Source organism: Esox lucius, chromosome 23 (genome assembly GCF_011004845.1).
Source record: "Esox lucius isolate fEsoLuc1 chromosome 23, fEsoLuc1.pri, whole genome shotgun sequence".
Lineage (NCBI taxonomy): Eukaryota > Metazoa > Chordata > Actinopteri > Esociformes > Esocidae > Esox > Esox lucius.
In genome coordinates this window covers 24,050,624-24,077,655 of record NC_047591.1, presented here as the reverse complement: position 1 = coordinate 24,077,655, position 27,032 = coordinate 24,050,624, and the positions used below count along the sequence as shown (strand labels likewise).

The following is a 27,032-nucleotide window of genomic DNA, read 5'->3' as shown; positions in this document are numbered from 1 at the left end:
GACCTTTACTTGTCAAATCCAAAGGATACAACAGTGACCCAAGGTAGGTTAACCATCATCAGAACATGTAACTATGAACATCAGTACCACTTCCACAGCTGCCAGTTCTTCACATACTTGTAATATTCTAGGGAATTTTCTAAAGGGAATTCTAATACATGGACTATTAATGGGAACGGCAGTCATATTGACAATAGTAGGGGTGAATTTACTGACTGTTAATTAGAGATTCACTTAAACAAACTGACAGATTACAGTATGCGAATGAGCTAAAAGTAATGCAAGATATTCAATTACTGTGACTGACCCAAGTCTGATTCCCTACAATGTAAAAAAGATATCAGGGCACAGCCAGGAACGTGGCTCACATGGTGTCTGAGGAGTCAAAGGAACCAGTGATGAGGAAGTTAGTGGCAGAGTGCGACCCACCCAGGGACTGACTGGCCTGCTGGCTGAGGTTGTTACAGATCAGCACCAACTGGTTGCTCTGGGCCTCCGACAGGCTGCTGCAGCTCTGATACACACTGAAGTTGGTCTTCCTCCCGGGGATGTTGCCCTTCTCACACATGGTTTTCACCATCTTGGCCAGCTTGTTCTTGCCCAGGGCCTGGCAGTTGTACCAGTACAGTGCAGCCAGGTTCACCACGGGTTTAATGGACAGGTAGAATGGGGCGTCGTCGTACAGCATGGCCTGTGGTCTGCGCTGGGCATACTCCTTGGGAGGAAGGAAGAGTCAATACCAGACAAATGTGTCTTCTGCTCTACTCAACCCCTTTATAAGACACACACATTCTCACCTTGAAGTCAAGGAGTCTTGTATTCCTTACTACTATTTTGAAAACCACACTACCCACAGTCCCTTAGTGTGTGATGTAATACATTTACTTTACATTCTATAATGACCTTGTAGTCCTGGACAGGGCAGGTCTGGGGGGAGTGAGGCATAGCGTAAATCCGACATTCCGTCACCGGCCGACGATTTTTTGCAGTGATGTCGGAGAAGTCCTGATAAGTCCACTCGAGACACTCCAGTCCGTTCGCCGTGGTGAGGAGATGCACATCACCCCATTTCAGCGAGGAGCCGTGAAAGCCTTGATTGATTGAACACGAGACATAACACATAGTAAGGGCTTGAAAAGATACAGGCTTAGTAGCCTCCTGTTCAAGAGAAGTTGGCTCACGCCATGGGAACAGGAGAACGGCTCTTGCCCTATGGGGCGTTCTGGCACTCAAGACACACTGTACATAGACCTTACTTATATGCTAAGCTACTAGCAATCCTAAATCACTATGAACTACAACCTGTGCAGTGTCCAAACGCCTTGGTGTTGTTGAGCCACACCAGGTTGAGCAGGCCCTCTGGGTTGAAGCGGCTCAGCAGACCTCTTTTCCTCAGGATCAGTTCATCTGAGAAGGTCAGCTTCATGGACTTGTGAGGCTTGTTGCCTTTACCCTTAAACTTCAGCTCCAGTTGTTTCTGTTTCAGGGCCTCCTGGGAGAGGCGGAACTCTTTGTCCTTGGTGATGCTGTAGCTGCAGAATTATAAATCAGTTTATAACATTTACATACAGGGAAACCTATTTTTGAATCCAAACCCTGTTTTAATCCAAACCCCAACACATACAGAAGATGGGGAGGGTTGTTCTGGGAATTTTTTTCATGACAGAACCTGAGTGGCTAGAGAAGTTAGAGACAATCTTATATATTACCTCATGACGTAACTAGGGCCTTAGACCTGGCATGAGTAACTAGGGCCTTAGATCTGATGTACAACTAGGGCCTTAGACCTGGCATGAGTAACTAGGGCCTTAGATCTGATGTATAACTAGGGCCTTAGACCTGGCATGAGTAACTAGGGCCTTAGATCTGATGTATAACTAGGGCCTTAGACCTGGCATGAGTAACTAGGGCCTTAGATCTGATGTATAACTAGGGCCTTAGACCTGGCATGAGTAACTAGGGCCTTAGATCTGATGTATAACTAGGGCCTTAGACCTGGCATGAGTAACTAGGGCCTTAGATCTGATGTATAACTAGGGCCTTAGACCTGACATGTGTAACCAGGGCGAGACGCTGCATAGCTTCTACCCCCAAATCTCAATGATTATACAGTGTCACTATCTGTTCAGTATTGAATATATACACATACAAACTACAGTACAATCTGCCCACACAAAACAGGAAGGTTGTGGTTCCTGCAATAACTCCACTCTCCCTAGTGCCACAACAGATCCAAGGAGGATTTTCATCATTGTTCACAGGGCCTCAATGCACCTGGAGAACATTTATGTGACAATGCTGTTCAATGGCTATAGTTCAGCATCCAACACTATTGTTATCTCCAAGCTGGCCTCCAAGCTGAGGCTGTAAGGCCAGACTACAGCACCCCTGGTCACTATCTCTTTTAACATTGGGGCCCCCCAGGGGTGTGTCCACAGCCCTGCTGCTTTACTTCCTGTTCACCCATCACTATGAAAGAAAATCACAATCATATTGACGTTTGGATCCCAGTGGACCTTATGAACATATCCTGATTTTGTTGCACCAAAAGAGTTGTCCCTGTGTGACCTAAAGGGTCTTTCCTGTTTTCCAACCTGCCGTTACCTGTAGCGCTGCTCCTTCAAATAACGCTCCAGGCCACACTGGTAGTTGGCCAGGCTGTTGGGCTCATACTCTGATCCGTCCTTCTGCCTTGCATCACGGAAGAACGAGGCCAGGTAGGAGTCCAGCGTGCTGAATGAAACACAATAAATTGGTTTCCCACAGAAAGACTTGTCTTCTTGTCTTCTGACAAAATAAAAGCAGCTCTTCTAGAAACATGTTAGCACTATTGATCCGACTGGTCCTGCCTGTGTTAATACAGCCAGAGTACTTCTGAGGGTTATAATGTTCACCTGCAGGGGAGATAGTAGATTTCCCGGCACTCAGTTGGATACTTGGAGACAAGGAAGTCTCTGAAGTTGCGGAGCGCTGTCTGAGTGCTACGGATGGTCTTCTCGTTCTGCTCCAACCGGATCGCTGCTTCAGCCTCCTCCAGTCTCTCTCTCTCCGCCAGGTCTGTCAAAACTAACACAGAAAATCCCCTCATTGCCATGAATCCTCTCAGACATGCCATATCATATCATTTAGGGCACTACTTTCCACCTAAACCAGAGCCTATGAGCTCTAGTCAGTAGTAGTGTTCTATAAAGGGAATAGGGTGCCATTTGGGACCCTACCTCTGAATGAAGAGCGTAATAAGAAGGTTCATTATTGTGACTAAATGGGATGTGAGTATTGAGGACTTTGAATCAGTACCCTGTAGAAGATTTACCTTTGACATATTCGGTCAACATTAACATTCTCCAACCAGCCCAGGTGACAATGTGAAGAAACTAATCGTGTGCTTCCTAAATAACTCACATTCCCGTTACAGAGCACCCAGACTATCCTACACAGTTATCTTTGGGACAAAGACTAATGTTCGGTTGCTATAGCGCGGCACACGTTGTGACAGACACACGCTGACAGACACAAATCTACTGATTTAAATGTTTTTCCCATGGTTTCCCGTAACAACAAAACATGTCTGCACTCTCTTTACTTTTAGGTGTTTTTATTTTTTTTACATAAACAGCCAGAGATTTGAAATTAGTGAGGTGTTGTCATGGCAGGTTAAAACCATAAATGAAAGGTCAGAACCACTCAATCAAAAGCTTGAACGATCTTAAACTTTGCAAATACACAGACATACATACTACGTAGTGGAACAAGAACTGGAGTTGTGTGTGTGTGTGTGTGTGGGGGGGGTGAACCATATGACATGTAGAGAAAAGATCAACATGCATTAAAATCGAATAAGTCAAATATGAATATTCCTCATCAGACGTTTAACTCCACTACAAAATGTGTCCAAGCAATACGACATCATTTAGAAAACAAAATGAATTCAGTCATTTACAGTACGTGAGATGAAATCAACCATTTGCACACATCATTATTTAACTGTATCAGGTATACATACATACATACATATAACAAGCATGTGTTGTCATTGGCGATGGAGTGGAGAGGTGTGGACTGGAACATAAAGGACAGGTCGATTGTTTTAAAAAGGCATTTGATACAGCTTCCACAAGATGGGATCAGAGGTCTGGCCTTGTCCCAGACCACCTTGTGCAGTCTTATCGGCTCTTTAGCCAAGCAAGCACAAACTGATTTGGGACAAGGCCGGTCTGTGACAACAAGCCGCTCCACTGACTCTGACCACAGAACCCTGGCCATCGTTTTCTGTTCATTTCCTGATGAAGCTCTACACGCTGAGTCACACACAGAGCACCTCCCCTTCTGACGGTTCCTCTCGTCCTGTTGGTCAGTCTTATTTGCTGACGATGGGAAGTAGGTCTCCCTTGGCTTTCATGGTTTTGATCTTGGCCCTGATGGTGTCGTCCATTGCCTGTCGACAGCGGTGGGCGTAGTGTGCCAGCGTCTCCTCCTTCTCGTCCCAGGGCGGGAGAGCGTGGAACACCTCAGGTGCAGCCAGGCTCAGCTCGGCGATGGCAGCCGTCCGGGAGATGGTGTTCCTATCCACACCGACTCGGTCGAACGCCACCTGTTGTTTGTGTCGGAGACAGTTGTCAGTCATTGTTCCCAAAGAGGACCACAGTGGGAATCAGCCTTTGGATTTACATACAGTATAAAGGTCTATTTCACACATTTTCTGCAAAGTGGTGAAGACAGAGGCAGAGTGGGGCAAAGGAATCAGTAGACTATTCTAACCCAGGCTGTAGAAGTACATGAGTATAATGCATCTTTCTGAGTCTGGCCAGAGCAGTCGTCTACTTTTAATGATCAAATCAACCTAACTGCTCACCTTCATGGATACGCTGCGCCGGAACTCCTGAAGAGCTGCCATGTATCTGGCTATGACTCCCACCACGTTCTTCACTGATGAGGACAAGGACAGGGTTAGCTACAATACATAACCAATGTGATCATGTTTAAACCCTTCATTCACTGATGAGGACAAGGACAGGGTTAGCTACAATACATAACCAATGTGATCATGTTTAAACCCTTCATTCACTGATGAGAACAAGGACAGGGTTAGCTACAATACATTACCAATGTGATAATGTTTAAACCCTTCATTCACTGATGAGGACAAGGACAGGGTTAGCTACAATACATAACCAATGTGATCATGTTTAAACCCTTCATTCCTTCTCTGCCAGGTTTAAAATGATTGTGGGAAGGGGGGGTTTGATAATGGGGCTGATGGACCGCTGAAGTAGAGCACTAAATAGAGAATAGGATGCCATTTGGGACACATTGTGGGTGCACCTGACTATTTAAAGGGGGCTACACAGAACTTACTCCTGACTCGTGTGTTCTCTCCGTCTCGACTTCTCTTGGAGCTCTTCATCACCCTGTGGCGATCCATTGGATGAAGCTCCACCTCCTCAAAGCTGTCAAAAAGGGCGGGGTTCTCGAAGGTCGCACCCTCGTCAGAGAAACCCAGGCCCATGTGGGAGGAGCTGCCTGGCACCACCTCCAACTGGCTGGACGAATGACCACGCCTCTTCTCTACAGAGTGAAGAAGAAATCAAAAGGATTTCATTTATCTCATGTCTCAGAAGGTATTCATCTTCCACAGCACTTGTTCCGCTCAGAATGGATAACTACAATAAAGAAAGTATGACATTGTTGTCCACTTCCTATGTCCACCGCATACACAATGAGCCCAGCATACCAGGGCAGAATGAAGGAGTACCTGGTCGTAGCTGGTCTTGCAGGAAGTCACAGATCAGTTCTGCCTTCTTGGTGAGTTCCTGTTGGAGCAGTTCCTTGTCCTGTTTCAGACTGCTGACAGTCTCACCCAACTGCTGACTGCGGCTCCGTTCAACACTCAGCAACGCCCGCAGGCGCTCTATCTCACAGAGCCCCGGACCCACTGTTAAAACAATGACAGGCGGGTTAGGGACGGGAAGACAACAGCCATGTTGTACGTGTATCTTAATAACACAAAAGATCAACAAAGCGCATTGAAAGTAAAGCTAAGAAAAAACAGGAAGTTATAAACATGGTGATGGAATATTGTGTCCGTCAGGTTTTGGAAGTTGGAAATAAAAGAGTCAGACAAGGTCATGGTCTGACAGCGTTGATGCTGTGTGTGGGGTTAGGCCTAAAGGCTAAAGTCCAAAGGTGATGGTCTGACAATGTTGATGGTGTGTGTGGGGTTAGGCCTACAGGCTAAAGTCTAAAGGTCATGGTCTGACAACGTTGATGCTGTGTGTGGGGTTAGACCTAAAGGCTAAAGGTCATGGTCTGACAGCATTGATGCTGTGTATGGGGTAAGGCCTACAGGATAAAGTCCAAAGGTCAAGGTCTGACAACGCTGATGCTGTGTGTGGGGTTAGGCCTACAGGATAAAGGCCAAAGGTCATGGTCTGACAGCACTGACTCTGTGTGCAGGGTTAGGCCTACAGGCTAAAGGTCATGGTCTGACAGCATTGACTCTGTGCAGGGTTAGGCCTACAGGCTAAAGCCCAAAGCCTTTTGATCAGACAACACACAAGGGTAAATTAATGTAAGTAGTTACAACATCTGATGTAAAACATGCTACTTTTCATGCATGACAGCAAAGAAAAAAATGCACAACAACCAAGAGACTGGGACCTACCTGCTAATCACAACAGGTGCAGTTAAAAAAAAACTGGCGCAGTTAACTTGGTGATGAAGTGCATTTTTCCCTAAAAATTTGATTCATCAAAACTTTCAAGTTATTTAACAAACGCTCCTGTCCAGAACGACTTACAGAGGTTATTGGAGTTGAATGCCTTGATCTAAGGCACAACAGTCGATTTTTCAGTGTCATCTCTGAACTTATGACTTTTTGGTTTCTGGAACAATTCTCAATACAAAACCAGTATATAAATAGAAAAGTAGACCTATGCCATGTTGTAAAGAGTAACATTTTAAATTCCTATGACATTGGCTTTGTAATAGATAGTTTCATATTAGTTATGATGACAGCTATCATCAGAATTCAGAACTTGAATGAAAGCTTAAAAAGAAACATGAACAGGTAGATTTTAAAGCCTTTAAAGACTGATCAAACTTGAGGTGTGTTCTTTATTTAATTTATATTTATCCATTTGACACATTCAGGGTCAATAAAGTTTATTTCAGAACATGTATTGATCAGTCATTACAGTTCTACATCATTACAAGGAACAATAGGAGCACAGAGCAGGAAACCATTATGAATATTATGGAGGATATAGATTAAATATAACCAATTCACACTGTCATCATGTCATGTAAACAGCCTCTCCGACTTCTGTTTCTCTTAACATGGGGTGCACCACTTAAGACCACAGACCTAAATACTGGGCCCTACTGGACCAGTATAGAGCCCCAGTGGACCAGAGTAGAGCCCCACTGGACCAAAGTAGAGCCCTACTGGACCAAAGTAGAGCCCTACTGGACCAGTATAGAGCCCCACCGGACCAGAGTAGAGCCCTACTGGACCAGAGTAGAGCCCTACTGGACCAGAGTAGAGCCCCAGTGGACCAGAGTAGAGCCCCACTGGACCAAAGTAGAGCCCTACTGGACCAAGGTAGAGCCCTACTGGACCAGTATAGAGCCCCACTGGACCAGTATAGAGCCCCACCGGACCAGTATAGAGCCCCACCGGACCAGAGTAGAGCCCTACTGGACCAGTATAGAGCCCCACTGGACCAGTATAGAGCCCCACCGGACCAGAGTAGAGCCCTACTGGACCAGTATAGAGCCCCAGTGGACCAGAGTAGAGCCCCACTGGACCAAAGTAGAGCCCCACTGGACCAAAGTAGAGCCCTATTGGACCAGTATAGAGCCCCACCGGACCAGAGTAGAGCCCCACCGGACCAGTATAGAGCCCCAGCGGACCAGAGTAGAGCCCTACTGGACCAGTATAGAGCCCCAGCGGACCAATGTAGAGCCTATTGGACCAGGTCAATAGAAGTGCATTACTACATCCCAATATTCAACAACTGATAGCAGCCATGATGACAAATGTTTTTTAAGAACTCAATGCCTCCACAGTGGCAGGAGCTTATAGATGAGACAAGGCCCTCTGTTGAGTCCCATCTTCCCCTCAGAATCAGGACATATAATAATGATTCTCTGCCATCATCCCCTCAGAATCAGGACATATAATAATGATGCACTGCCATCTTCCCCTCAGAATCAGGACATATAATAATGATTCTCTGCCATCTTCCCCTCAGAATCAGGACATATAATAATGATTCTCTGCCATCTTCCCCTCAGAATCAGGACATATAATAATGATTCTCTGCCATCTTCCTCCTTTGACACATCCTCAACCTGCACTTATTGATGCATGCTTTCTTCAGTTTAGACGACTCCACCGACGTCCATCCGTCCAGGGCCGAGCAGTGAAGCACGTAAGCTGTAGAACAGACCACAATATCATGCATTAATAAAACAGGTTTATCACACATTTACATTAATGTCAACTTGTGACTCCCATGTAGTACCCTATTCTCTATCTAGTGTACTTTAAACAAGTGTCTGGTCACCAACAGTGCACTAAAATAGGGTGCCATCTTTGATGTCTGGTGGCCATAGTTACCTATGATTGCATCCACCGTCCTGCGGTCCAGAACCTTCTTGCCGTCGGGTACCTTCCCCCTCCTGCCAAAGGCCACCGCGCCAATGAGGTCCTCCTCTGTAAAGAAGTGTTCGAACAGGAGATGGAAGAGCCTCATACAGTTCCCCCTGGCCTCCTGGAACATAGCGGCCAGCTGCAGGGAGGACAGGAGGACCCCTGACCCGGGGTAGAGCTCCTGCTGACCATGCTGTTGCTCCCTATGCCGGCCACGCCACCGCGCAGCCTCAGGCTGGGGGTTGAGTGTCTGCTGGGACTGGAGCTGGAACAGCTGTGGATGAGGCTGGGTCTCAGGGTGATGGGGATGAGGCTGGGTCCTCTGGTGATGGGGATGAGGCTGGGTCCTCTGGTGATGGGGGTGAGGCTGCTGTAGGGACAAGGGGTGGGTCTCAGGGTGATGGGGATGAGGCTGGGTCCTCGGGTGATGGGGATGAGGCTGCTGTAGGGACAAGGGGTGAGTCTCAGGGTGATGGGGATGAGGCTGAGTCCTTGGGTGATGGGGATTAGGCTGCTGTAGGGACAAGGGGTGGGTCTCGGGGAGGTTGGGTTGCCATGAAGGTTGGGTTGGAGGGTGATAACCTGGTCTGGGAGGTCTAGCCCCATGGACCTCCCCTCTCCTCTCCTCCCTTCTCTCCTCTGTAACCCCTCTTCTTGCCTCCCCTGTCCTCTCCTCCCCTGTCCTCTCCTCCCCTCTCTCTGTTTTTATACGGAAGGAGAGAACCTGGTGTAGAACTGACTGGAGACTCCGGAGCTGGCCCAGATCTGTTGAGAGCAAACAGAAACATGAACACACACACCCGCATTTATACAAATCAGTGTAGCACATTTCTAGCAAATTTCAAATGGTCTCACCGATACTAGCCACAAACTCTTCAATTTTCCTCTTCTCCTCTGTTGGTTCGCTGCCCAGGCACTGAGTTGAAGAGGTGGGCCAGAACACATCTGGAAAATAAGAAGCAGAACCTGGAATAAGACAGATTTTTAGAAAAGTAAAAAATATTTTCCATAAATTGTATTCCCAGGCACGAGAAAACAGATAACGTAATGACAATAACACACTGCTAGACTATGACACATTTTACAGTTCATGTTTTATTACAGTATAGTTACACAGTATTCAGAATACAAGTTTGAGGGCATCCATGCTACACAATTCCTAGTCTTACTTAAAGCGCATTTAGTTGGAAATATACACACAAATGACAACTAACCATGTGTCAATGTTATTTCAAGGTAATAACTGCTCACTGTCTTCTTGCAGTCTGTCCACCTGTAAATGAGATCAAACATGATATGTTTATTTACTCTTCCCACCAGACAAGCCTAGGACCATATTCCCTCTGGACACTGGTCAAACCCAGCGGTCAATTTAGAGAATGGTGTGCAATTAGGGATGTAGACATGCAGGGCTATTTGGTCTCCTTATGGAAACTCAATCAAATCTACATTAAAAAGGATGAAAATGAGATGTGATCCCTCATAAGAAGGTTTACATCACTGATTGAAAAGTGTTTTCAAACTCACCTCCATTCACAGCTAGAGTTCCGGTTGAGTATGAAGAAAAATAAGCAATCTTGGGTCTTGTCCATATCCAACTTACGCTAACTGAAATGTCAACATACGTGTAACAGTATTAGATGTGACGTGTTGTTGAGCTCCCAGTGGCGTGTCCGAGGAATGCCTCCGTTTGGAGCGAAAGCCACAGCCTGCAGACTGGGCTAAAGCAAGTTGAACTGCAGTGACAACCAGCACATGGTGCAACTCAGCTTTGTTACGCTGCTATACACCTGGGTCTAAGTGGGCTGCTATACACCTGGGTCCAAGTGGGCTGCTATACACCTGGGTCCAAGTGGGCTGCTATACACCTGGGTCCAAGTGGGCTGCTATACACCTGGGTCCAAGTGGGCTGCTATACACCTGGGTCCAAGTGGGCTGCTATACACCTGGGTCCAAGTGGGCTGCTATACACCTGGGTCCAAGTGGGCTGCTATACACCTGGGTCCAAGTAGGCTGCTATACACCTGGGTCTAAGTAGGCTGCTATACACCTGGGTCTAAGTGGGCTGCTATACACCTGGGTCTAAGTGGGCTGCTATACACCTGGGTCTAAGTGGGCTGCTATACACCTGGGTCCAAGTAGGCTGCTATACACCTGGGTCAAAGTGGGCTGCTATACACCTGGGTCTAAGTGGGCTGCTATACACCTGGGTCTAAGTAGGCTGCTATACACCTGGGTCTAAGTAGGCTGCTATACACCTGGGTCTAAGTGGGCTGCTATACACCTGGGTCCAAGTAGGCTGCTATACACTTGGGTCCAAGTAGGCTGCTATACACTTGGGTCCAAGTAGGTTGCTATACACCTGGGCCTCGTTAGGCTGCTATACACCTGGGTCCAAGTAGGCTGCTATACAACTGGGCCTCGTTGGGCAGCTACACACCTGGGTATACGTAGTCTGCTATATTCCTGGTCCTCGTTATGCTGCTACACACTTGGGTCTAAGTAGGCTGCTATATACCTGGGCCTCGTTAGGCTGCTATACACCTGGCCCTCATTAGGCTGCTATACACCTGGCCTGGGTCTAAATAGGCCGCTATACACCTGGGCCTTTAGCTGCTGCTTCTGTAAAGCAAGGGAAGCCCTTACATTTTTTCTTTACAACCCTCTTATCAGCGACTTTCTTTAAAGCTGGGATACCAGGTGAGCGCAATTAATGATGAAGTAGAGTGGAAAATCAGCATGCTTCGGAGCTCTTCGGGTAAGAGTTGAACACCCCTGCTCTAGACTATCTGAAGGCCAGACTATGGAGATAATGACACTGAGACAAGTTAAATGTATCCCCTGAGCATGAGTGCATTTGATTTAACTTCATTTCTTATCATATTTGTATACAAAAATATATACAAGTGTAACTGGTTCAGGCTGTGCCTCTGTGTGTTGAAATGCATTGCTCCTCATCACTGACATTCTACCAGTCCCACAAACGAGTTGCAGACAATACAATACCAACTGAGGATTTTAAAGAAAAAAAATGTGTATGGTGTTGTGTGGCTTCCTTAGTCCATACCATTTCACAACTGCAGGATAATGGACTCAATTTCCACTGGGGTCGACAATGCCAAATATGGGAACGCAATCAGGGTTGACGCCCATACTTAAGGACAGGACAGGTATTTAACCATGTTGCTCATTGATTGGACAGAGAAACCTTTAAGTTACTGGTCCAATACTCTAACCACTATGCTACCTGCGGCACAGGTGTATGCACACCCAAATCTATAATATATTTTGATGTATATATAAATTGATGAATTGAATTCCCAACATTCAGGGATTAGGCTACAGGAAATAACATTGAAACAGTAGGATAATTTTTTTTCAAACGTGCGCCATGTACCACACTTCTCAGTATCTGGGTTCTGAGGTGCTACCCAGGTGCTAACAATTACCACCGAACTGTGTAGCCGACTGTTATGGATTAGCTTGCCTTACCCTGAATGTCCCACCAGTCCCTGCATAGCTTTGTTCCAGAGAATGAATGTTTTGTTAACCACTGTTGTTGTGCAGTATCTTAGTTAGCATACACTAACAACATAACTAGTACACACCAGCTAGCAGCTAGCTTGCAAACACCCACACACCAGCTAGCCAGCAAGCACACCCTAGCTAGCCAGCCAACATATCCTAGCTAGTTAGCCAACATATCCTAGCTAGTTAGCCAACATATCCTAGCTAGTTAGCCAGCATCCCCTAGCTAGTTAGCCAGCATCCCCTAGCTAGTTAGCCAGCATCCCCTAGCTAGTTAGCCAACCCACCCTAGCTAGTTAGCCAACCCACCCTAGCTAGTTAGCCAACCCACCCTAGCTAGTTAGCCAACACACCCTAGCTAGTTAGCCAACACACCCTAGCTAGTTAGCCAACACACCCTAGCTAGTTAGCCAACACACCCTAGCTAGTTAGCCAACACACCCTAGCTAGTTAGCCAACATACCCTAGCCAGTAAGCAAACACACCCTAGCTAGTTAGCCAACCCACCCTAGCTAGTTAGCCAACCCACCCTAGCTAGTTAGCCAACCCACCCTAGCTAGTTAGCCAACCCACCCTAGCTAGTTAGCCAACCCACCCTAGCTAGTTAGCCAACCCACCCTAGCTAGTTAGCCAACACACCCTAGCTAGTTTGCCAACACACCCTAGCTAGTTAGCCAACACACCCTAGCTAGTTAGCCAACACACCCTAGCTAGTTAGCCAACATACCCTAGCCAGTAAGCAAACACACACTAGCTAGTTAGCCAACACAGATTAGCTAGTTAGCTAACAAACACTAATGAGTTCGCTGACACACACTATGTAGCTTACAAGTAGAAATGGCGTCTTTATGAAAATAAATCCTGCTCAAGAGAATTGCTAGACAAAAAAATGCACTTATTGTAAAAAATAATTGTCTAAACACTTCGTTGACTTTACATTACAGATCAATTCTAGTTATATTTTGTTAACCTTTAGTAACGGAACATTAGACAGGAAAGTTACATTATGTCGAAACCCATGAAAACAAATGTTTTGTCAACAAAAGAATGTGCATGTACCCTTCAAAAGTTAACTATAAATGTGATGACAATCCTTAGAGTTTTCTTCTTTTTTTTACCAGAGATTAGAAAATTTAATTATTTAAACAACTGTATCAGAATGAAGAATATTGTTTCAGAGAGAGGGAGATCAATAAGGTGATTGAGATAAATTGTATCTGTACCTGTAGCCTCTTCTTTAGTGTCCGCTCCCAGGTCATGAGCTGCCATCAGGTCTAGGTCAGAGTTCATCCCAATGGGGGAGGAGGGAGTCAAGTCCCCAAAAGGCCCCTCAGTTCCTCCAGGCTTCAGCAAATCCTCTGAGGTCAGACCCTCAATCATCTCCCCAGCTGCCCCAGTGAGAGTGCTCAGGCCCTGGGTCGACCCAGAGGACGAGTCCTGGTGTCTAGGAGAACCAGAGTTCATTGCAGAAGGCTTGAGAACTGAACCAGAGACTGAGCCTCGTAGCGGTTTGGCTAACATGGGTATATGGGGGGAGGAACGCCCAAGTCCCAGCAGGGATGAAGCCACACCACCGACGCCACCGCCCAAAGAGTCAGCATCTAGCTGGGTGGGTTTGGGTGGTAGGCCAGGCTGGGGCATGCGAGGCTGAGGGTTATTGGGCTTGGGGGACTGGGAGGAGTGTGACGTCAGGCCAGAGTTAGTACCGGCTGCTGCCGCTAGCTGGGCATTAGCCACAGTGTAGTAGTCCTCAGCAGTCTCTTGCTTGATCCTCTTTACAGGCTTGTCTCCCTGTGCCCTGTCCTCAGACCCTGGCCTCTGAGGGCCGGGCATGCCCCCCTGAGTAGCCCTCTTTCTGGGTCTGTGGTGGGGTTCATAGTCCACGTCACCGTCCTCATCCGTGGCCGAGGACTCGCAGACGATATCGAACAGGTTGCTGTTGTACTCTTCCGTGTTATCATCCGCCTCAGTGTTGTCGTCGCTGCAGTTGGAGAAATCGCAGGAGTCCCGCGTCTGGCTGCTGTCGCCCCCTTTGGCCTTGGAGGTCCTGGTCAGGAACCGCTCTCCTCCTGGGCTGCTCTGGTGGGCTGAGGCACCTCCCTGCAGACTGAGGCTGTCCGAGTGGATGCTGCGGCTGTCCTGATAGCATGTCCCCCGCTCCTTCAGAATCACAATCACTATTACTTACCCAGCTGTATTAATACAATTTGCCTGGATCAGAAATTTTACCTGGTAGAGCAGTACTAAGGTTGGACGATGTATGGATTAACACGTCGTCCAATCAACCTGTCCAATCCCACTCTAAGACGTCCTACCACAGACCTAATGTGATATGAAATACAACATGGACTTTTGACCAGGAATGGCAGTCAATTCTGAATCCACGTTATTGTAACATAGCCCAACCCTAGTGACAACAATACCTTTAAAATACAGGCAAAACAGAGAAAATGATGTAGACTTTCCTGTTCCCCATGTGGTATTGTAGGTATGTTATATGCAATATAAATACAATACCACATATTGAGACAGAACAAAATATAGTGCAACATTACATGTTGTGTGTATGTTTAATATGTATTATAAACAATGAACTCTACCTTGCAAATGATGAACAACATCATGAAAATGTTTTACTCTTGTTAAATCAGCTTGATCTTACACTCAAAATAAGAGAACTCAAATGGTTTTTGTGGTACCAGACAGAAAAAAGTGGTGGAAAGACAAATTGCTAAAAATACATGGCACTACAAAATCCATCAGGTACCACAAAATTTTAGAGCAAAACATGTCTGCCTCTACCAGGAGGATAAAGCTGGGTAGTAGTTGGATCTTATGAATTAGCCATAGCATTCATCTGGATCCATACAAAAAAAATTCACTGATAACAAAATCAAGCTTTTTCAATGGCCACCCAGGTTCCCTGACCTTAACCCCATCAAAAGCATGGACAAAAGGATCTGGAGGGATCTTATATTAACATCTCCGATCCCTTGCTATGTGTTCTCCCACTTTCTCAAAGGTCATAGAAGGCTCAGTGCTTTTTTTGCATGGGGAGGGTGCACAAAGTACTAACTGCAGGGATCCAATAATAGTATTTCTTAAGAATGTCTTTTCATTGAACAATGTCACCAGAATCAAAGACTAGATTTTTCTTATTTTGAGTGTAGGATCTAGCTGAACAATTTTCATAGCCTTTTTTTTTGGCTAATCTTTACCAAGGGTGCCAATAATTGTGGAGGGCAACTGTACATCAGTGACAGAAAGGCCCACCTTAATGCCAGTCTTGCAGGTAGCCGGCAGGGGCCAATGATAGGCGTGTCCCGCACTGCAACCCCACATGGCAGTTAGGTTCCCATGGGAACCTTCTGTGAGCAGGTGTTGTAGGTTGGGGATGAGTGCACAGATGGTGCCGTGACTGTGGGCCCAACGGACCAACTTAGATAGATTCTCTGAAGAGGTATGCAAGCAGTCTTCCATCATGTGTTGGATCGCTTTCCCCTATGGAAACAATTACATTACATTTGTATTAATTCCTTTTTAATTGGGACAGTTTGCCTGGGTGCCAGATAGGCTGGTGCTCTTTAACTCCATTATGGTCCTGTTTCAGCCACAGTGGAAAGGAGTTTATGTTCAGCACAAACAAATTGGTACACATCAATAGATTATGGAAAATATTCAAATTAGGGAACAATGTATTACCTTTCAAAACAGTCTGAATTTGTTTGAAATCTATCGAATTCACCATCAGTTTCATTTTCAGATTAAAAACATGAGTCTATGTTTGAAAGTACAAGTGATGGGAAGTTTGACTCTTTGTACTGACTCAGATCTTATCGAGTCGTTCAGTGAAAAGTTTGATTCATTCGGGGGGGCCAACGAATGCTCATGATCATAATGCCATTTGCGTGTCTTCTCTACTTAAGCAAACGCTTGTTTTACTCTATGATTTATCATTGATTTATCTTTATCGTTACAATAAAAAATCGAATACTACATTATTTACTGTAGGCTATATGCGTCTAAGTATCACATGTATTTACAATGCTACTTTCTAGATCAACTTTTCATTGAGAACTTCAAACTAACAGCTGTTGGACAGAGTGTATGCCACTGAGCTGGAAACCAGCGGTCGGGGTATAACTCCGCTGGCAGTCGTTCAAATGAACGAAACAACCTTTCAATTGAACGATAAAACTGACCGAGTTAGTCGTTCACGAATAATTTTACTTAGGCAAAGGCTAATTTTAAGTATTTATCATTACAATCAAAAATCTGATTGTAGACCTTCCATGTGTCCAATTATTTGTTATAAACATGTCTTTATTCTGCAATTGTTTTGATGAATTTTTCTTTGCGAAAGTAAAACTAACAGCATATGCCATGGTTGGGTAGAACTCCGCTGCCAGTCGTTCAATTGAACGATAAAACTGACCGAGTCAGTCGTTCGCGAGTCTTTTTACTTAAGGCAAAGGTATAGCGGCTCCGTGCTTGTTTTCATCAGTTTTTTTCATGGCATCAGTAATCAACTAACTATATTAATTATTATAGTCTGTGTTCAATTATCAGTTGTGTCTTTATGGTGTTCCTGCCTTCATCTATTTTTCTTTGCGAATGCACAGATGTTGATCGGAGAACTGAGCTGGAGAACCGGATATGAAGCAAGTGATCATGTTGTAGTAATCCGCTGTCAAACGTTCGATCCGATTCAATTGAACGAGTCACTAGAAAAAAGGAACTGCACATCACTAGAAAGTACATTCTTGTCGGTTTTCAATGCATGGAGAACGCCTAGATTTTAGTAATAGTGGTTGTCCTTGGCTTACCTCTTAAAACATCATTGTCATAAAATTGTTATATATTGACCTCAACAGCCACCTTTTTTAAATTTAAGATGCTGTTTTTATGTTTATGTGTTGGGAGTATTTGCAGAACTTAGAAGGGAAATAAAATCTCAACATACGAATGTAGCTTCGCCAACAGCTTATTAGACCATACGGAAAAAAACTACCTCTAGCGCAAACAGTTAGTCTCTCAATTAAACGCAGGTGGCAAGTAATAGAAAAAGCACATTATAACAATAAGCTTGTGCAGGCCACCACTCTGTCAGACAAGTTGAGTTTGGTTTTCTTTCCGAAACTACTGGTGCTACATAAGCATATGGACACAATTACAAGCGCGTCTAAGAAAGTGCACTTCGTAGTACTTGACATGCAACTTTAGATTAGAACCGCTACATGGTTTTAGGACGCGTATTTTTGCCACAGTGACTCTGTGGTAAATATACCGTCAAATAATAAAACAACATATGCTCGTAGTGATCCGTCGGCGCCTTAAATATGTCACAAGCCCACAACACTTTGAGAATAAACATTGTCGTTAGCTATCGTTTGACTATGCTATTATCGTTAGCATTGTTCGTTGGCTAATTTCGAATTTCATTATCAAGGGAATTGTTTAATGACTGCTTGATAACGTTATTGATTCTGCAGTTAGCTGACGGGCTAGCAATGATTCTAGCCTGATATGTATAAGTTGGGCCCCTTGTCTTGTTAGGATTTAAGCTATCTTAGGCCATTCTGGCTAACTACAGTGACGTTTGTTTTAAAATCACAACTAGTTAGCTAAATAAGATATTGCCTGCCTGCCTGCCTGAACGTTGTGTACTGGTACTGTTACAGTAGCATTTAATAGAAACCTGCTAACCTGGCTATCTCGTTCGTGACTAACTAGCTAGCTAGCTAGCTAGTCATATACGTACTGCAGCTAGGTTGCTACGTTAGTTATCACTTGAACAAAGACATATTGGCTTTGTCTGTGATGTAGTCAAAAATACGTACCTTTACACCGGAGAGTCATATATCTTCTAACAAAGTAAAAAAAAAAATATATATATATATAACTAATATTGCTTGCTAACAATCATGTTCAATCATACAGCGGTCAAGGCAAGCAACGAAACCACTCGCCTCCCACTAGCAAACTAGCTTGCCAACCCCAAGTGGTGTCTGGATCAGCTTGAATGAGATACATTTTTACCCCAAAACGTAAATAAAATAATTGCTACTGTCACCACATTTTTTATTTAATCTGAAAATAAAAGTAGGCTTCACAGTGTCAATTTGTATTCACGATATTCCTATTGTTGACAAAATAATTCTAAACATTAACAATCATTATATAGCAAGGAAGTTAGGTTTATATTGGACATTCTGTGTATCTAATTTTTCTCTCGTTAATAGATATTAAGCATTACATTTACTACGATACTTGCATTATTTTTGATTCAGGGGAGGATGGACCATAATGCACGCATTTTAGTTTTTCAAAAAGTGATACAAAAAAAGAAGTGCGCCATGACAAAGATACAGCTCCGGAAAAAATTGAGAGACCACGGAACCTATTATTTCCTTTCCAAAAAAGTTAACAAGTGAAGTTCTGAGTGAGGAACATAAGGGTTCAAATTAAGAGACCACAAATTGAACGCTTCTGTTACTCATTCAAAACGTTCCCTTTCAAAAAAAATTGGAATGGAAAGAAAAAGGTGCAGTGGTCTTTTAATTTTTCCCAGAGCTGTATATTCTGCAATTCACAAATTTTTAAATTCTGGCTTTTTAATCTGTATAAGCGCCTACAACACTTAATTGGGACTTCACATTAGATTAGATTACATTTTAGATTGGATTACATGCACAATCCATAGTAAATGCTTCCCTTCACACCCTGACTGGTGCTTTTAAACCTTATTTCAGATTTGCTTCAAATGATTCGTCTTCATGTCGTTTTTGTTAGGAATTGTGATAAACCAATTGTGGGATAACATATCTCTATTGTGACTAACTTTTCCGGTTTTGCTCATTAAACAAAAGAAAAATTTCAAGATTTACACTATTAAACCATTATGGAACTCAACATTTTCTCAGGAGATGTGCCCCTGAACTCCATTCAGGGGCACACCATTCAGGCTGGGACTGATGACCTCAGTATTTCCGGAGTCCTAGATACATCCTTGGTTACAAGAAAGTGCCAGACGACCAGAACATTATAGGCCTCAAAAAGCATATCTGACAAGACTGGAGTACACAATTGTTAAGTGAACATTAACACAAAAGCACACAATAATCAAAATGAACTGACAGTATGATTTATTTTTTATTTGTTGTAAGTAGGGGAACCCAGACAAGTTCAAACAAAACAGCCTTGGCCTCTGCAATGGAATCAAGACTCTTCCAGGCTTGTATGCAGTGGCAACCCCTTTAAGGTTTGTTAGATGTTACTTTCTATAATAAGTTGTTTCCCACAAGTCATTACCAATTGAAGGGGTGATTAAGTGGGTTTCTCCCATCGTATGCAGTTTTTATAGATATATACGATTTTATAAAATGACGCATAAGACAGTAAATAATTCAAAAAGTCTGAATGTGACAGACATAGCACACTTGCATGTTAACTCTGAGCCACAAGACAACTTGGCTTCAAAACAAGGTGGTGTCTCAAATCGCTTTTCTGTATATAGCCCTTCCCACAACCATGACATTTAAAAGGTCTTTCTTTCGTGTGATGACGCATGATGTGTAGTTTCAGGTGCCTATTATTGAGACAGCGTACCTGACACAGCGTGCATGCAAATGGCCGCTCTCCTGTGTGAAGCATTTGGTGAGATTTCAGGTTACCCTTGAATTTAAACTTCCTTCCACAGGCCGTGCAGGCGTAGGGTCGCTCGCTGGTGTGAACATGCTTGTGTACTTTCAAATCATTCTCACACGTGAAATCTTTGCCGCACGTATCACACAAATATGGCCGATGAGTGTGAGAGCGGATGTGCACGTCCAGTTGCCTTGATTCAAAGAACATTCTGCCACAGAAGCTACAGGAGAACCCCTTTCCTGTGTGATACACCATGTGACATTTCAGCTTATTTTCACTGGTAAACTGCTGCAGACAATCAGGGCAGGTGAGGTGGACTGCCTTGTAATCTGCGGGAGGGATTACAGCGATACGATTACGAAGCATTGGACCACAGCCTGTTTTGTTGGCCAAGTGACCCGATAATTCTTTGTTACAAGCAAAGTTCTTTGAACATATGGAACATTTAATGGCGCCCTCGCCGTGACGTCTCAGGTGCATGGTCAGGGATTTTCTCAGACGGAAAGTCTTTGAGCACAAGTGACATGTTCTACAGTCTAAATCCACGCCGGGGGGCAGAGTGGGAGCAGCACCTGCAGACGTTTCAGAACTATGGGTCTGGAGAACCTCTGTCCCGTTCTCCCTTGAAGCCAGAGATGAGCTTCTATCTGCTGGGTCAACCTCTCTTAGGGGTTGGCTAGCATCGACATCCTCACTTGAGGCTTGTCCTCTGCGAAAGTTAATTTCACCAGGCACGTTTGCTCTAGGTGGAGTTGCTGCGAGAGTGGTTTGCTGATTGAAAAAGCCCCTTTCAATTAAGTTTGATTGGCTGAAAGTTTGGTTTGGCTGGTGTTGCAGCGAGTCATTAGAGACGTCAACTTTGGTGGTGCTAGACTGAGGGCTCTCCACATTTTTGTCCCCTGCACATAACTGCTGGTCCGGCTCATGTCTTTCAAGGTTTACTTCTGGACTTGTCATTTCTTGCTGGTTTGTATATTTAGAAGTCTTCACCCGGCAACGTGGACACTTCCTGGAGTCTGGAATGTTTCGGCCTGAACACTCGTTCGAGTGTTTCTGCAGATCAGGTGGACTTTGGAAACTCTCCCCACATTTGAAACACGGGTAAGGAAGTATGCAGTGATGAAACTTCAGATGCATTCTCATGTCTTCTCTATTAGCAAAAGACTCATTACACAAAAGGCATGTTCTGTAATCATTAACTATCTGAAAGGGTAGAATGTGAGATGGATTCTGCAGTGCACAGTTTGTGGGCGGCGGAATCCTAGTCACATTTTCAAATGAAAGCGCGCTGACACCCGAGTGGGCCTTACTTGGCAGTTTCTGTGGGTTTGGCTCCTCACACTGTTTTCTCTCAGTGAGTTGAAACATGTCCCCACACAAAGGGCAAGAGAGACGTTTCAAACACCCTTTGTGGCTAGCAAAATCTGAGCCCTCAAAAACATCCCCGCAGTTGAGGCACAGGACTCTCCCATGTGTGTATTTCATGTGCTCCTTCAAGCCTCTCAGCCAACTGAAGGTCTTGTCACACAGGGAGCACTTGTTGATTTGGTAAGGCTGTCTTGGTTTATCAAGTGATCTCTTCAAGTGCCTTCTCTGGGGTACAGTTTTGTTGGCCGTCTCTGTCCAATCCTCCACAGATGTGGCGGACATGATGTCCTCTTCTGTTTGATCGGCCACCTCACACACTTTCTGCTGGCATTTTTGGAAGTTCTCAAGGTTTTCAAATTGCTGTTCACTCAGAATGCAGTAGAAAGGTTCCTGCTCAGTGTGACTTCTTATATGTGCCGTGAAATCTTTCGCTTCCCTGAAAGCTTTTCCACAGAAGGAGCATATTTTCACACGCTTGCTTCTTTGAAATTGACCCTGGTTATGGGAGGGGTCAGAGACTAAAGAACACAGAGGTTGACTATCTGAAGGGTGTACATTGACATTCCTCCCCCTCTGTAATATCACCTGTCCTCCTCTCTGTCCTAGAAATCCTTCATGGTCTATATGAAGCCCCTCTCTTCTCAATTTTAAAGAGAACTCGGACTCGGGTAACAGCATTTCAGAAATCTCAAGTCTTTGCAGGAGAACTCTGGGCTGACGCAGCCAATCAGAAGGTGATAACGGAGACATTTCTTGGACTTCCTGTTCACTGCTGGCTACTCCTAGAATATTTATCCCATTGTCACTACGAAGGTTGAGAAAATCTTCATACATTTTCTCATCTTTTGCTGACTCTTTGTCAAGTGTCCCATCATTTATGTCTCTTGCTGTAATTTCCTGGTTAATACACTCTACAAAATCAGACTCCAGCTCTTCATTCAAAGGCAACATTTCAACGCTATCTCTCCCCTGTTCAGTCTCCATGTAATCCAACAAATGTGTCGTTTCTGACTCAATGTCAGATGAGGCAGGGCTTTGATTGGTCACAAATCCCTGCGTATGTTTGGGCTGGATCTGCTGGTCAGGGCTTTGATTGGTCATAAATTCCTGTGTATGGTTGGGCTGGTCAGCTTGTTCAGTGAAGGCTCCCATTGTCTCTAGGGGAGCAGTACGCAGCTGTGAGAGGAGGTGGTTGTTTCCAGAAGACAGAGCTGAGGATGAGGAGCAAAGGCAACAGCAAAACTTGCTAAACAAGGAGAAGAATAAAATTCCTTAATTTTCAAACTGCATACTTTTCCTACCATTGGCCTCTGTATGTGGGGCTGGAGTACAATTGGTGTGGTACTGGAGAAGGGTCCTCAGAGGCTCTGGATGACTCACAGACTGCAAACACTCCTCCAGAACACAGGGGTCAGGTAGGAACCAGGACGCCGTCTGATGGAAAGACAAGGACATGACAAATTAAATGGACCCAGTTTTAAAAACATAACCATGATGGGTGGAGAGCTCACATTCTTGCAGAGCTCCAGTGCTGTGGGATGAAGTGCCTGAAAAATGTCTTGCGTCCTGTTAGTCAGGAAGCCAGTGATCCACTGACAGATGGAGCGGCACACATTCAGCTGGGAGAGTTTGTCTTGAAACAGTTCAGGGGTGGTGGTGTTGAATGCAGAGTTTTCTTGCATGTCTTTGGGTTCTCCAGGAGTGTAGCAGGGAACCATGCATCATCCACGGAAACATGTCGATAGCATCATCCACGGAACCATGTCAATAGCATCATCTACGGAACCATGTCGATAGCATAATCTCCAGAACCATGTCGGTAGCATCATCCACGGAACCATGTCGGTAGCATAATCTACGGAACCATGTCGGTAGCATAATCTACGGAACCATGTCGATAGCATAATCTACGGAACCATGTCGATAGCATAATCTACGGAACCATGTCGATAGCATAATCTACGGAACCATGTCGATAGCATAATCTACGGAACCATGTCGATAGCATAATCTACGGAACCATGTCGATAGCATCATCCACAAACCTGTCGGGTCTTAAGACAACTGCAGCAGGTCTATGGATGTGTCAGTGAGGGTTTTGAATGTTAAGGGAAACCATGACCAAAATAAAAATGTAAATGGTCTGTTATTTTATATAAATATTTGTCAGCTTTACAATGATTTGTGGCCTTCGTTGTTCCAGGACTCCATGTCATTCGGTGCACGTACTTCTGGGGCAGATTCAAACACAGCTCACTGCTCTTTTAACAAAAACTCTCATTAGCATTACTATAATTACAAATTAACATTAAGATGATAAAAGGTCATCAGAATTTCTTGGGCTAATATATATCTTGTGAAATATTCAGGGTATTCTGTCCTTATCTGTTGCCTTCCACTAGCAGCACCAAAACACCATGCATAATTCTGGTGTAAATATACCTAGAGACTGAACACACTCAACTAGGTGCTCAAATGTATTCATGATGACTAAGGTGAGAGCTGCAGATAGGTCACCTGTTTTTTCAGACATTTGACAGAAGGACCTTGTATAGGTTGAATATTTGTAATTTAACTAAATTTGAAATAGTCAAAGTGGTGTGAATACTTATTCAATGTACCACATCACCCTTATATATAAAGGCTTCCCCTTATTCTGGTGCTGATTAAGGTAGTATGGTGTTATTATTCTGATGCTGATTAAGGTAGTATGGTGTTATTATTCTGGTGCTGATTAAGGTAGTATGGTGTTATTATTCTGGTGCTGATTAAGGTAGTATGGTGTTATTATTCTGGTGTTGATTAATGTAGTATGATGTTATTATTCGGGTGCCGATTAAGGTAGTATGGTGTTATTAGTCTGGTGCTGATTAAGGTAGTATGGTGTTATTATTCTGGTGCTGATTAAGGTAGTATGGTGTTATTATTCTGGTGGTGATTAAGGTAGTATGGTGTTATTATTCGGATGCTGAAAAAGGTAGTATGATGTTATTATTCTGGTGCTGAAAAAGGTAGTATGACGTTATTATTCTGGTGCTGATTAGGGTAGTATGATGTTATTATTCGGATGCTGAAAAAGGTAGTATGATGTTATTATTCTGATGCTGATTAAGGTAGTATGATGTTATTATTCTGATGCTGATTAAGGTAGTATGGTGTTATTATTCTGGTGCTGATTAAGGTAGTATGATGTTATTATTCTGATGCTGATTAAGGTAGTATGGTGTTATTATTCTGGGGCTGATTAAGGTAGTATGATGTTATTATTCTGATGCTGATTAAGGTAGTATGATGTTATTATTCTGATGCTGATTAAGGTAGTATGGTGTTATTATTCTGATGCTGATTAAGGTAGTATGGTGTTATTATTCTGATGCTGATTAAGGTAGTATGATGTTATTATTCTGATGCTGATTAAGGTAGTATGGTGTTCTCCTGGTACCTGTTGCAGGTTTGGTGTTGGAAGCAGCTTCTCCAGCCTAGAGAGGAAATCCCACACCAGAGTCTCCAGTGCTGAGTGATATTTTGGGCCAAATTCCTCTGGAAAAACTTTCTAAAAACACAACCAGCCAAACACCCCAGCAGAGCATATTTCAGCGCTTTCGAACATTAACACGGAAAACTGCCTTGTTAAAGCATTACACCTTTCAGAATTATCAATGTCATCTTGTCGAACCCTCAATTTAGTTAAAGCACTGACCTGAAAGAAATGTTCTTTCTCCACTGGATCTTCCTGCAGCGTTGCAATCAACTTCAGGAAGTTGGATTCAGAAGCCTTAACCTCAGGATCACAGCTCTAGAGACAGTACGGACAGCTAATCAAGCCAAAGAGCCAGCACATATAAAACCTTGCCTGGCTAACCAGCCAACATTGTACAGTGTTCTGAACATGGTTTATACACCTTTCTGGTTCTGCATGAGCGTTTACTAAACTTCAGTGGAAAGTAGCAGTGAATTGTAGGGAACATTAATGATGGTGATACATAGAGCCTGTTTTGACATGGACTATTCCATTGAAAATACAGCCTGTTTTGACATGGTCTATTCCATTGAAAATACAGCCTGTTTTGACATGGACTATTCCACTAAAGATAGCCAGATGAAGCCTATTAATGCCACTGAAGGCTTCCAATGTGACTGAAAGTTCCCTAGGTTTTTAGTTTTGCCCATTCTAACTTATTGAACCACCCCTAAAAGCCATGGCTAACGTATGTAGGAGAGATCCATTTTAAATGGGGTGGTTTACCTAATAAACTGTCTACAGAGGAAACAGTAACACCAGCAGTGGAACTAACTTGTTCTCCATAAGTGATGATGCTTGTCTTCATCCTGTTCAGGTGATGCTGGATGGAATCAGAGTTGCGTATATGATCTGAGCGACACAACTCCAGAACAAGCTGACAAATTAAAAGTTGGAAATTGTACAAAATCCGTTAAACAAATTGGTCAGTGGGCCAACAAACAGAACCTGCATATTGACTGCAGTGGAGAATAACTTTTTCCAGGTCTCTCTCAGCCTGGTCGTACCTGAGCTCTCAACCCCATGATGAGTTGAACTCTCTCTCGGTAAGACATCATATCAGGGACAATGTCAAACACAGTGGTGACAAACTCCTCTACTAAGCCATAGTCCGAGACACACCTCTGTTGAACCACATGCCACAGAGCTGCCGACACCAAGCGCAGTGGAGGAACCAGGAGGCGCAGAGACGACAGGGGAAGAAGCGGAACTGAAGTAGGCGCACATTTAGAAAAGGAGTCAGTTGGTGTGAAATTAATCAAACTGTACATACAAAATAATATTAACAGATCTTTATCTTTGGAACTAGCCACAAGTAATGGGTGAATATTGGCAACCCAATAGGAATGAAATCTAATTCATATTTATGCTTATCATCAATTTAATTTACCTTTAGGTAATCTTTATTTGTGTATTAATGTGTTGTTTAACACTAACTTAATCATGATTAGTCCAATTACAATTCTGAGCATGTTTACATTTAACAATTAATAGATTCTGAAAGATGTTTAGGGATAACCAAAACACAAGGAAATCTCCCCAGTCTTCAGGGCAAACTCTTCAGTCAAATTAATAAACCAATTCAACATACAGAACAGGTTTTCAGTTTTATGTATAATGTGCATTTTCATCAACCGTGTTTCACGGCTCTGATCAAATCTGAGTATTTAACACGACGCGTTGTAAACGTAGACATTTGGAAGAATGTCTACATATGCTACCACGTTTTCCCTTATCAACAGTTCTATCAGTTGATAGCAACTTGGCTAAATAGCCAGCTACAACTTAGTTAGCTAGCTACCAGCTATCCATGGGACGAGAGGCCAAAGAGTGAACATTTACTTAGTAAAGGTATTAGATGGCTACCTTCTTCCTTCATATGTTGCATTTTCATTTCGCGCTTTTTCAGATATTTGACTTGAACAGGTATACCACACCTCCTTTCTATAAAATATATTGGAATGACTCTGAGCACAAAGAAAACACAATTTTGTCAGCGACACTTTTAAAGTACATCCGGGTCACAACAAATCAAAATAAAAGTGTGCTTTCTACGCTTAGACAATTGTAATAAAATGATGCACAACAATTTCCACAACATACGGTATGTTGTGGAAATTGTTGTGCATCATTTGATTTCAATTTAGTTTTTAAAACATCTGTTCTTTATTTTTCTGAACTTTAGAAAAATAAGTTGACAACCGGTTTTAACTAGATTGGAGTGAAAATGTTTCTGTAGTGTCAGCATACAATCTCCACTAAATATTTTAACATAACCATAACTGTATAATGCGGTGCTAATGGCTTTTAAAACTC

At 43.7% G+C, this 27,032-nt stretch overlaps 1 protein-coding gene across 9 annotated transcripts; it reads right to left on the bottom strand.

Annotated features, from left to right (window-relative positions):
• Positions 1 to 68: 68 nt before the first annotated feature.
• LOC105020488 (uncharacterized protein KIAA1958 homolog) lies at positions 69 to 26,724 on the bottom strand. 9 transcript variants are annotated; one of them, XM_020042756.3, is made up of 8 exons: positions 22,498 to 22,584; positions 15,455 to 15,682; positions 13,405 to 14,341; positions 2,895 to 3,066; positions 2,605 to 2,733; positions 1,303 to 1,532; positions 904 to 1,091; positions 69 to 715 (listed from the first exon to the last, which is right to left on the bottom strand). In XM_020042756.3, the coding sequence occupies exons 1-8, from the start codon at positions 22,498 to 22,500 to the stop codon at positions 365 to 367; spliced, it is 2,238 nt and encodes a 745-aa protein (XP_019898315.1). In that variant the 5' UTR covers positions 22,501 to 22,584; the 3' UTR covers positions 69 to 364. The 9 variants fall into 9 exon arrangements, with proteins under 9 accessions (XP_019898315.1, XP_010885890.1, XP_019898317.1 ...); XM_010887588.4 differs by lacking the exon at positions 22,498 to 22,584 and adding an exon at positions 18,022 to 18,191; XM_020042758.3 differs by having other exon boundaries at positions 635 to 715; positions 891 to 1,091.
• Between the last annotated feature and the right edge of the window lie 308 nt (positions 26,725 to 27,032).

Bases quoted from the DNA above. Each gene is read 5' to 3' on its own strand.
- LOC105020488 (XM_010887593.4), bottom strand. From the start codon at position 26,610: ATGAAAATGCAACATATGAAGGAAGAAG. The intron at 24,750-24,896 runs GTCAGTGCTTTA...TTGTGTTTTTAG, and splicing joins AGAAAGAACATTTCTTTCAG to AAAGTTTTTCCAGAGGAATT. The intron at 22,631-24,638 runs GTACCAGGAGAA...TCTTTCCATCAG, and splicing joins CAACACCAAACCTGCAACAG to ACGGCGTCCTGGTTCCTACC.